This window comes from Chiloscyllium plagiosum, chromosome 9 (assembly GCF_004010195.1).
Source record: "Chiloscyllium plagiosum isolate BGI_BamShark_2017 chromosome 9, ASM401019v2, whole genome shotgun sequence".
Lineage (NCBI taxonomy): Eukaryota > Metazoa > Chordata > Chondrichthyes > Orectolobiformes > Hemiscylliidae > Chiloscyllium > Chiloscyllium plagiosum.
In genome coordinates, this window is record NC_057718.1 from 20216661 (window position 1) to 20228768 (window position 12108).

At 39.9% G+C, this 12108-nt stretch overlaps 1 protein-coding gene across 2 annotated transcripts in view; it reads left to right on the top strand.

Moving 5' to 3' along the window:
- exo1 (exonuclease 1) overlaps positions 1 to 6893 on the top strand; it is a 26368-nt gene extending 19475 nt beyond the window's left edge. For both annotated transcript variants that reach the window (XM_043695523.1, XM_043695522.1), the window contains exons 10-14: positions 1606 to 1849; positions 2320 to 2896; positions 3000 to 3083; positions 4947 to 5143; positions 6548 to 6893. In XM_043695523.1, the coding sequence (XP_043551458.1) occupies positions 1606 to 1849; positions 2320 to 2896; positions 3000 to 3083; positions 4947 to 5143; positions 6548 to 6692 (1247 nt within the window). In that variant the 3' untranslated portion in view covers positions 6693 to 6893. The remainder of the gene's footprint in view (positions 1 to 1605; positions 1850 to 2319; positions 2897 to 2999; positions 3084 to 4946; positions 5144 to 6547) is intronic.
- The last annotated feature ends 5215 nt before the right edge of the window (positions 6894 to 12108 follow it).

The following is a 12108-nucleotide window of genomic DNA, read 5'->3' on the forward strand; positions in this document are numbered from 1 at the left end:
GACATTAAAAATTACCAATTAAGCTCGCTTTTGACCTGCGTAAGTGATTGGGTTTGTGGGGATCCTCTTTCAATATGGCTAGATATCGAAGTCTCCCAGGCAAGGTGCCCCCTTACCAGTTTGCTGTTTTTGGACAAGGTGAGGACAGTTAGGGAATATTGCCATAACCCAATAGTCATCAATACTGTTAAAGCATGGTGGGCAAATCGGCAGAGGAGAGGTAATATTGGCAAAACATCTTTGTTTACACCTTTAGTGGGTATGCCGGGTTTTCAATCGGCTATGATAGATTCAGGATTTAAACGTGGGCAGCTAGGGGTGTATCTTGCATGGGTGATTTATTTGAGGGAGAAGTAATGATGTCCTTCGATCAGTTAGTACGGAAGTACGATTTACCTAATAGAGACCTCTTTCGTTTTTTTCAAGTTAGGGATTTTATTTAAAAAAAGACCACACTTTTGACTGATCCCTACAAATCTGACATAGAAAGAGGGGTACTAAGGGCTAAGAGTACACTCTGTCAGTACTCTATATCACCAATTGGGGGGTGCCACCTCAGATGAGTCTGATCGACTCTGCAAGATGTGGGCAAGAGAGCTGGGTGTTGAAGTTTCTTCAGAGGCATGGGAGGATATTTGGGAGAATGCAAGGAAGATATCAATTTGCAATAGGACCCATGCTTTACAGCTGAAGGTTCTCCACAGGGTCCACTTAGCCCCAGACTGTTTGTCAAAATTTAAACCAGTGGTATCTTCATGCCCCAAGTGCAAGGTCTGTATGGGTACTCTTACCCATTGTCTTTGGTCTTGTGACGGGCTTCAAATATATTGGAGCGCTGTGGCAGGCGCAATGGAGAGGATTTTAGGTGTAGGGGTGGAGAAGAGCCTTATTTCTCTCCTTTTGGGCCTACCCATTGTATTTCCTGCAGACGCGCATAAGAAAAAACTTTTCAATATTCTTACGTTCTGTGCAAGGAAGAATATTTTGCTAGGTTGGTAATCCGAAAAACCCCCCCAGGCCTGTCGGGTTGGCGGAAGATTGTTAGAGCGCATATTCCCCTGGATTTTCTCACAAATATGGTACACCACAAAACTGAGAATTTTTACATGACATGGCAACCCTTTTTGAAATACCTGGACACAGATTAATCTGCCACACTAACAAGGGCTTTTATATAGCTGTAACGATTGTGTTTCATGAGTCCAATATCCAGGGAGGAGGAACTGTGAATGTGTGAGTGTTTTGTTTGGCTGGGCTGAGTTCTTAGTATTTATTTGTTTGTTGTTAGGTATTTATTTATTTAGTTAAACAGCTAGTTTAGGTTTTTAATTTTATACTTCTCTACATTCGTATAGGAGGGTGGGTTGGGGAATTTTTTTTATTATTTGGGTTTAGTTTTGTACTATTTTTGTACTGTTTTGAATTGCATTGTTTTGTATTTGTAATATTTAAAAATCTATTTTTTCTTAATAAAAATATATTATAAAAAAAAGGCTGATTTCCACTTACTGTTTATTCAATTTAAATGCACAATCTAGGTGTGTTTATTGAAATCTAAATATACACTAATATTGTCTTAAAGGTGGTTTTGTTTTTGCTCATCAGATGAAGGCATTTCGGATGGAGATTTGTTAAGTCAGTACTCCTTTCCAAGTAGCAAAAAACAAATTATTGAAAAGTGCCTATCTCCACAATCTCCTTCAGAAGAGGAGGAATCCTCATCAGTGGGCCACTCAGTCAAGGATGAAAATCCAAGGCCTCATCACAAGATACGGAATCGGTTTGCTACCATTTTGCAAAAGAGAAATCAGGATTCAGGTGCCATTGTTGTTCCTGGAACCAGAAGCAGGTAAAGTGATTGTTTTCATTGAAAACTGTTTTGGTGTCACTAATGCAGAACCAGTCTGATCTTTATGTAGTCAATGCATTGTCCTGAGAGCAGTTCTGTTACAAATATCTTGCAAGTGCAGGTATCTCCCGCTATCCAAAAGTGGAGCGTCCCGATGAAACCTTTCATAAGCCGAAATGGCATAAAGCAAAGAAGCATTAATTTATATGGGAAAAACTTTGTCGTTTTTCATAAAAGTCTTCGGATTCACAAAAAACAGGTATTAATGTAGGTCTTCTAAAAGCCAAGTGGTGTAATGCGCACATTCGAAAAGCGGGGGATACCTGTACATTATTCAGAAGTGTGCTTTAGGGCAAGGAAGAATACTGGTCCGTTTTTTTTTCTTCAGTGCAGACATCCTCTTTGTGCAATGTTATCTTTGGATGCCACTTAACTCTGCATTTGATTTTTCTTCCATTTTTTTTTTGTAGGTTCTTCTGTAGTCCCAAAGAAGCTTGTGTTGTATCTGATCAAAAAACTGGAACCAAAGCATTACCTGATGCAACAGGAAAATGCAAGGATTTTAACTCGATTAGTTTTTTTAATAGTGAGGAAAATAACACCTTTACAAATATAAAGAAAAATGAATGTGAGCAATATGAACAGTCCCCTGAACTTTTGAACACTAGTCCTAATGCCAATACAACTCCCTCAGATTTGAATTCAGTGGCCAGAAGACGTTTAAGTGCTTTCAGTTGGTCTGGAGGTCTGGAAGAAAAATCGAGGATGCCCAATCCTGCTGCTGATTTATCTGTATTGCAGCAATTCTGCAGAAAGGTGGGATCTTCACCTGTAAGTGGATATAATGAGAGCAAAGTACAAAACAATCGGAGTGCAATCCAGAACAAGCCAAGCCTGCTAGAACGATGTGAGGAATCCTTAGATGAAAACTCTGAAATGATGGCCTCTCCACAATCTCCTCTTGGTGTTAGTTCTTCTCTGGACAGTTCTTGCAGTGGTTTTGATTCTTTGGGCTCTTCTCAAAAGTCGAGGAATTCTGATTTGGATGTAAGATGCCTTATGCTTACTTTAGACTATGAATTTTATTGAAGTAAGAAATTGCGTCAGTTTGTTTACTAATGCACTTATCATTGTTCCCTTTTTATGAAAGGAAACTAGTAACAAAGCAACATCATGTGATCAAGTTTGCAGTCCTGTCACATTGCCAGAATTATCTGTAACTGTAAAGCACAGGGTAAGTAATCTGTTTCTTTCTTACTTTCCAGACCTTTATAAGCATTTTCTGAAGAACCGGCTTATCCCTCTATTTCCAAATATATATAATTCAAGATGATAGAATTTGAAAGCTCTTGAAAAGTACTCTAGCTTGCACATGTTCTCACTAGTGGGAAGGAATACTAATATCCCATTCCAAAGTCCAATCTTCTAAAGATGTTCACTCTTGAGTTCTTCAGTCACTTTTTTAGCTGACTATTCCAGTGTCATGAACATTGAACAGATGGTCCTGTTTGATACTCTTTACTTCAGTTTGAGATAGTGTTGGTGAAGTTTAAGCTGAAAACTTATGTTTTTTTTTGTTCTTTTTAAGGAAAGGTAAAATGTAATTCTCCTGGAGAGGGGTTTACTTATTTGGTAGCTTTTGCTTAACCAGATGTATTTTACAATACTTAGCATAGTATTTCTTTTAATGCAAATCTGTGACCAGAACTGGGTTTAACTGTATTACTGTAGGATTTTTGAAAAGATTTGGGTTGTGGTTGAAGTTGTAGATTTGTTCACCAAGCTGGTGTGGTTTTCTGCGGACATTTCATTGCTCGCTAGGTGACACCATCTGTGTCCTCAACACCATATTGGTGGTCTGTCCTGCCTGGTATTTGTGTTTTGGTACTTCTGGTTCTGTATCTGAGTGGTTTGTGTACGGGGTCCAGTTCAATGTGTTAATTGATTGAGTTCCGGGCAAGTGTACACCAGTGCATGATCTATAAACCAACGGTACACCAATGGGGTTGTGGATGTCAGGACTGATAGCAGAAGCAGTAATGCAACGCTTAGAACAGACAGCCCATCCACCTTTCAACCCAAACTCTGGATCCGGTATGCAGGTGATACATTTGTCATCACTAAACGTACACAACTAAAATAAACCCATCAATAAAATCATCACCGGAATAAAGAAGAGGAAGACAACAGCAGACTCCCCTTCCTATTGGTAAAATTCAGACCAGTGTGTACAGGAAAAACACACATACAGACCAGATACAGAACTTTAACCCCAACCACTCTGGCACCCACAAACAAAGCTGCATTAGAACACTATTTAAATGAGCAAGGACACGCTGCAGTACCCCAGAACTCGAAGGCAGAACAGGAACACAGGGAACAGAAAGGGATTTAAACAAACAGGTATCCCAAGAGCGCTATCCTCCGATACGTATGCAACAAACCTAAAGAAGAAAACACTACACGACCAGCGATGATGGTGACCATTCCATACATCAGAGAAATATCAGAAATGACTACCCAACTACTCAGACCTTGAGGAATCTTAGTGGCCACAAGCCAGTAAACAACTTTCACCAGCGCCTCCTGACACCCACATCCAACAGGATGAACATTATTTACAAGATACCCTGCAAGGACTGTGGAAAACACTACATAGGACAAACAGGAAGAAAACTGACCGTAGAAGTGCATGAGCATCAGCTCGCCACTGCCAGACACAACCAGTGCACTCTCATTTCCAACCGCACAGATAACGAAGGACACAAATTCCACTGGGACAATGTAACCATCTTAGCATAGGCTAAGCAGAGACATGCGAGAGAATTCCTTGAAGTCTGGCACTCCAACTGGGACTTAATCAATAAACACATTGAACTGGACCCCATATACAAACCAATCGGATACAGAACCAGAAGTAGCAAAATCCAGAGACACATAAATACCAGGTGGGACAGACCACCAACACTGTATCCAAGACGCACTGACAATGCTACCTAACGAAGCAACAAAACGACTGCAGAAAACCACACCTGGTCAGCGAACAAATCTGCGACCTTCTATTACTGTAGATTTACCAAATGCACTTTTTGTTCAGGTACCTGGGTTACAAAAGCTGAGCCCTGGATCTTTAAGCATGTCCACTAAACTGAAGCTCCCAGGACCAGCCAAAGCCAGTGGTTTAAACAAAAGATCACTGTCACTACAGAGAAGGACATTTGCCCCAAATAATGAGAACAAGCCTGAACTGCAAGCAACAATCCATGATTTATGGCAGAAGTTTGGATTTAAGGGGTAAGTACACCTAGCTGGAATGCTGCTTGTTTCAGGTCATGGCCTGTTTCATTTTGCCTTTCCTGTCTGTTAAGACTGAGCCCTGATACATTATTTGATCTATAGACTTGCACACAACTCTTGACTGTCATGCATCCTATAAAACCTTGATGAAATATATACATTAATGGGGCACTTTTCAAAGAGGATTAGAAAATAAGAATTAATAATTGAAGGAGAGACTTGCTTTCAAATGGCAGAACTTGCTTTTGTTGAGTGCTTTCCAAGTAATATGGTGGTTTGAGCCTGAGGTTGGTGACTGCTACTTCAGTTTTTTTATTCATTTGGCTCCAATCATGAAGAAAACCATGAATCCGGTGGTAGCCTCTTGCTGTGTCCATTATGTGGATGAGGTGCTTTGATAACAGCATAATCTAAATCTTGCATTCAGTTGACATATGATAAGTATGTTGGCTATCACCATGGTTAGCAGTAACCAATCCTCTCAATTTTATCACGCCAGCATTCTATCCATTCCTTGGCAATGTGGGCCCTGATCCAGCTCTGTGAAATGTATCTAATATGCACCTGGCTTCTTTTGTCCTAAAATTACATAAATTCATGGACAGAACAACCACAGTCAATTATCCAAATTTTGGATTCGCCGAACAAGATCTCAAGGTCCCATAAAAACGTTATCCGATATCCAGGCAATCCGTTATCCGCACAAAATACTCCCACCCATCTCATTCGGATAATTGAGGTTGTTCTGTACTCAACCTGTAGTTTTGGCTGACCTATTGTTGCAAAATATATATTGTTGTGTTCTCATCCTGCCTGATTTGAGTTAAACTTTGCAGTTGACTGGTTTGGTCCCATACTTCAAACCTGCTGACGAACTTTGTTTGCTTGCTACAAGAGTCTTCACAACTGGTTGATGGGGCTATCATGAGTTTTATGATATCAAAGTTTACTTCACTTAGCTTTTTGGAGACTAGTTTTGGAATATGCAAGAATGCTTTATACACCTGGAATATGAAACTATTCCCTTGTATCATTGCTTCTACCCTACTACACATGCTGAAAATCTACTGCCTGTGTCTGCAACAAAAGTGCTCGCTTATTTCATTTATTCCTACTAGCTTGTAAATCATGGTCGTTCAGTAATTTTGTGACGCCTCTGTACTTTTAAACTGTTTCCCCTTCATTGTCCATTAAATTTCAACATGTCTCAGCTTTCAGGAAATTGAAACTGCATGTATCTTTTCCTTTGGAAATGGTGCCATTTTCCAATCTAATACTGGATTGCAAATACTGAAATATTCAAATTCGGGCCATGATAAATTATATAAACAAAGTCAAAGTTGTATGTGCATATTTATTTTTCTGTTTCAGCTACTAACAAAAGACCCTTGTTCTTCATAGGGAGTCCAAGAAGCTTCAATCCAGTCAAAAATCTGACCCAATGTCTCCCGTAAAGGACAACTTACAAATATTGACCCCAGAGACTGATCAAAGTATTTTATTGAAATCCGAATGTAGTTCTGTTCAAAGGGCCATACAGTGGTGAGGAAATCCATGAAGATATTTAAACTTGCTTCAATTTACCTAGGAATATTTAACCATAACAAGTTTCTTTATTTTAGCCAGAATGAAAATATAGAGTTGGTGTGGTGCAAGGTGCTACATACCTGCCACTGATAGAAAATGTGCTTGATGTGTAATGGCAGTTACTAGTATTAAATCTTTTATAATGTATTTAATGACTGAATTGACTTAACACTTGAATGCTATTGTTTTGAACACAGCCTTGTGAAAAGGGGCAATTGGCTGGGAGAGCAGGTGAATCTGTCCAACAGCCTCTCCTAAAGTTACCCCTGTTGAGCCTCTCATTCCCTCCCCACTGAGAGACCCCTTGACTTATCTGGTGCTGGACTCAGGGACTGCTCCAAGAGGCTTTGCTGCCACTACAGAGCTGCAGGTTAGTATACCTAAGTGAAGGGCGTTAAGGGTCATATAGCTGAGAGGCAAACATTCTCTGTGGGAATGGGTCCCTGTCAACTGTTTGTGTGAGGTATATGAAATTCTGGCACCCATTAAATTCTGTACTTTAACACATAATCTAGATCGGCATTTCTTGGTGCTTTCCCTGAGGTGGAATGTCAAACGAAGACTTTGTCTACTGTCTTGGATCAACATAAAATACTTCATAGTACTATTTTGAAGAGATGCAACCCAATGTTCTGATCAATATTTCTTCCCTCAATCAATATTCTCTAAATGTGATTTTAATTGCTGTCTTGGAAACTTGCTGTGTACCAACTGACAACCAGTTGGTATCAAAAGAACACACCTGGAAAGTGTTTTGATTCAGCCTGAGGTTGCAAAATCCACTATATAAATGCAAGTCTTTCTTTCTGTCATAGGAGCAAGGCAGTTCAACCCAGTGTAGGATATGTTTTTTCAAGGTGCCACTAGAAGGGAAATATATTTCCAGTAATACACATAATCTATCACAGTTAATGGTAAATGCTGCTAAGTTGCCAATGAGGGATACTTGTAGTTTTACATAGTCACATTCTCCATTGGTGCCAGTGCTCCAAACTTTTCCCTACGACGCAAATAGATTAGACTCTCAACACATACAGCCTGATCACATTGCTTCATTTGGAAAAGTTCGACAAAATGACAAAAGTGGTTATTTTAATCTAGTTAAAGTGAACATGATCATGTGAAATAAATCTTTAAATGGATTCATACACAGAACTGCAGTTTTTATCAGAAGGTGACTTTTTTGTATTATCATACAAGAAGTCAGTTTCGTGTCTACAGTATTTCATTGATTGGTAAAATATTCTCAAAATAAAACCCTGAAGCACGTTGTCATTGATTTTATTACAGACATATGCTGTTCAATCTCTATTTTGTTATGTTCATCTGACTTTGTACAAGGTATTCTAAGAGATTTCAAAAACTAAATACTGAATAATCATGATTTTCACAGAAGAGTCAACAGTCACATATTTCAATGTCAAGTTTTTTTTAGATTAGATTCCCTACAGTGTGGGAACAGGCCCTTCGTCCCAACAAGTCCACACAGACTCTCGGAAGAGCAACCCACCCAGACCTGTTTCCCTCTGACTAAAATACCTAACACTATGGGGTAATTTAGCACGGTCAATTCACCTGACCTGCACATCTTTGGACTGTGGGAGGAAACCCACGCATACACTGGGAGAATGTGAAAACTCCACACAGTCACCCGAGGCTGGAATAGAACCTGGGACCCTGGTGCTGTGAGGCAGCAGTGCCAACCATTGAGTATCGTGCCACCCCAAGTCTTGCTAATATTCCTAAACTGAGTTAATAACAATAAAATTTGGCCTTTCAATCATCGTAAAATAGCGAATCTGAGGAACCCAATGCTACGGCAGTGAGCAGAGGTTTATAAAAGACCAGTATCAGGAAAAAGTTATTGTGGGGTAAGGGAGGATTCATTTAGGACTGGTGAGCATTTGGATACTGCCTGGCAATGTCTGACAGCAAGCACAGAAGTGATTAAAGAATGGGATCCTCTGCTACAGAAAAGAGACTTAAGTGATTTGATCTTTATCTGGGTGGAGAAAGGGAGACCAGCTAGGAGACCAGAGCATGGACGAGAAAAAAATTATAGGTGAAGCTGAGGTAAAGGCAGAAATGGGCAATATAATGATGATCAGAGTCTGTATTCTTGTTTTGGACTGCATATGAAGTCAAATTCTCAATATGAGATTGAATACCATACTGAGATGTTAAACAGAAATTCAGTCTGAGATAAGGTTGGACTTAATGGAAAGGATAGAGAGTTTGAGATGAAGGGTTGAAGACAATGGATTTGGCTTCTATTACATCTAACTGAAAACAATTGTGCTTCATTTTAAGTAAGTTGGTGGATAAGGAATCTCACATGCATGTGAAGTTATTAGAAAGGTAAACTGGCTATACATGTGTTTTCTGGCACAGTGATTAGATTAGACTCCCTACAGTGTGGAAACAGGCCCTTTGGGCCAACAAGTCCACACCGACCCTCCGAAGACCCACCGAGACCCATTTCCCTCTGACAAATGCACCTTATACTATGGGCAATTTAGAATGGCCAATCCACCTAACTTGCACATTTTTGGCCTGTGGCAGGAAACTGAAACACCCAGAGGAAACCCACGCAGACACCAGGAGAACGTGCAAACTCCACACAGACAGTTGCCTGAGGCCGGAATCGAACCTGGGTCTCTGGTGCTGTGAGGCAGCAGTGCTAACCACTGAGCCACCGTGCAACCCCTAGTGCCTTTTGATGATTTCCCCCTGGGGTCACAAATGGGGAAGGGGTCAAGAATTGATGTTTGGAGCAATTCTGTTAGTAATTGGATGGGAAAGACCGTAGTCCTGTTGATCTGGGATTAGTCAAGTTGAAAACTGGAAAAAAGTTGAGGGAAACTTCATCATGGTCAGAAAGGGCACTTGTAGCTGATTAAAACTATTTCAGTACTGTGATAAGAAGTTTAGAAAGATTTTTACATGGAGTTTCTGGAAAAATGGTTGCAAATTTTAATGGCTGCAACACTCATGTGGTTTGCAAAAAGGGCTAGGATCAATTTCTTGAAGCATGACAGTATAACGTGAAGGTTTTTTTTTAATTGCCTGTGCCAACATCTGCAAGAGTACTAATTAGAATGGGTGTCTTTTGCTCACTAAATTGTTCCTTGTAAATAGCAATGATAAAATAAACTGCCCAAATAAAAGCTGTCTGTGGAAATGATCTAAAATGATATGAGTTGCAATGTTCATCCTCAAAATGGAAAATGTGAGCAACTCCTACCTTGCCAGCTTCCTGAGGCAATCTAATTTCTTTCAAACTAAACGTAAAGTGCAATGGGTGTTGGACAACTGAAATTTAAAAAGAGATGGAGAAATTCAGCAGGTCTGGCTACATTTGTGAATAGAGTTTATCTGCTGGATCTGCTGAGATTCTCCAGTACTTTGGAAGAAATTTAAAATGTTGTGTTGCACTCATTTGGAGATGATCCTCTGCTCTAAATAGAGCCACTTTTTCAGATTCTTTAAAAGTTACAGCAAATGTGATTGTTAATTAATCCTCCTTGTTAATAAACATGGTCAAATGTTTTACAAAAATGCAAATATTTCAAGTTGAGTTTCCTCTCCTAATTTAAAATATTTCGATGCTTACTTATGTAAAATCTGATGACCAAAAAACTTGGTTAAAGAGCGAGGTTTAGTAACTATCTTAAAGGAGGAAAGTGAGGCAGAGAGTTTAAGAATAGTATTCCAGAACTAAGGCCGAGATACAGCCACCCTGGGCTAAAAACTTAATGCAGATAACTGAGTGGATTTTGGTGCTTGAGATTATAAGAGGGACAGGTAAGTCAAGGCTTTACAAACTTGGATGAAAATGTAACGATTAAAGATGTCGTTTGGTCATGAGCCAGTTGAAGTCAGTGAGTACAGGCACACTGGGATAACAGGACCTGCTGAGAGTTGAGGCAGCAGAATTTTGGATGACCTCCAGTGTACAAAGGAATACTAGCCAGGGGTGCATTGGAATAATTGGTCTGGAGGTAGAAAAAGCATGAATGTGTTTTTCAACAGCAGATTAGCTAAGACTGGCAATATTTCAGAGGTGGAAATAGGCAGTCTTGATGATAATACAAATGAGAATTCAAAAGCTCACCTCTGATTAAATGTGAGCAGACTAGTTTTATCTGTTATTTACTTGGGAGAAGAATAAATTTGATAGCTAGAAATGGCAGGGACCAAAGCTACACATAGGATGAAATTTCTGCTCGTATAGTCTTGGATTTCAGATGAAATCTGATAATTTAGCCACAGTGGAGTTGAGAGTTGGCATGATAGAGGGGAGTTCAGCAGCATAGATTCGAAAGCTCACACCATGAGTCTGGATGATGTTGTCCATTGAACTCAAACTTTGTTTCACTCAACAGATGCTGCCAGAACTACTGACTTTCCCCATGCCTTGTTTTTTTATCTCAGATTTCTAGCATCTGATGTGCTTTGGCAATATCATCCAGAGCCATAATAAAAGGAAAGGACAGTGGATGGATGGGAACAGGAAGGCGGGGCAAGGATACAGTTATTTAATCTAAAATGTTGTTCACAAAAATGCAACAACAGCAGCACAATCCCATTACCAGGCAGAAGAGTTCCCTCCCAGTTGAGGAACACTTCAACGGTCTGGGACATTCGGCCTCACACCTTCGGGTAACCGTCCTTAAGGGCTGACTTTGGGAGAAGCAACAACGCCAAGCGGCTGAGCAGACGCTGATAGCAAAGTTTGGTACCCATGGGAATGGCCTCAATTGGGACCTTGGGTTCATGTCACACTACAGGTCACTCCACTGCATAATACACACACACACACACACACACTAACTCCTGCCTACTTGCACACCCACACAGACCCTCCCTCATACACAAGCTCTCTCTCATATGCATGCATGTACACACTCTCACTGACACGCACCCTCTCATACCAGTACCTACACGCACATTGTTTCACATGCATTCACATGCACACTCAATCTGTTGTTCCTGCATATGCACACACATAAGCTTATGGGGTGAATTTTCTTTCAGAATTATATTTTATTTTGCCCAAAAACTGCATGAATCCATGTAAAACTATACAGAGGGTTTGTCAATCTGGCATAGCTTTGGGATACAGAAACACTTCACGCCTATTATTTAAAAACCTGAGCTATCTTGAGAATGTAAGTTTAAAAAAAGTTCAGGGATTTACATATCAAAGAAGCGAAACCAGCATATCCCATTATAAAAGATGAAAGTTTTAATCTAAGATTGTTTACTGTGTCGCATCTCCATGACAGTGGACTCCTTTGGCTTTAGATTCTGTGATGTGTAATCTGGCATAGCTTTGGGATACAGAAACACTTCACACCTATTATTTAAAAACC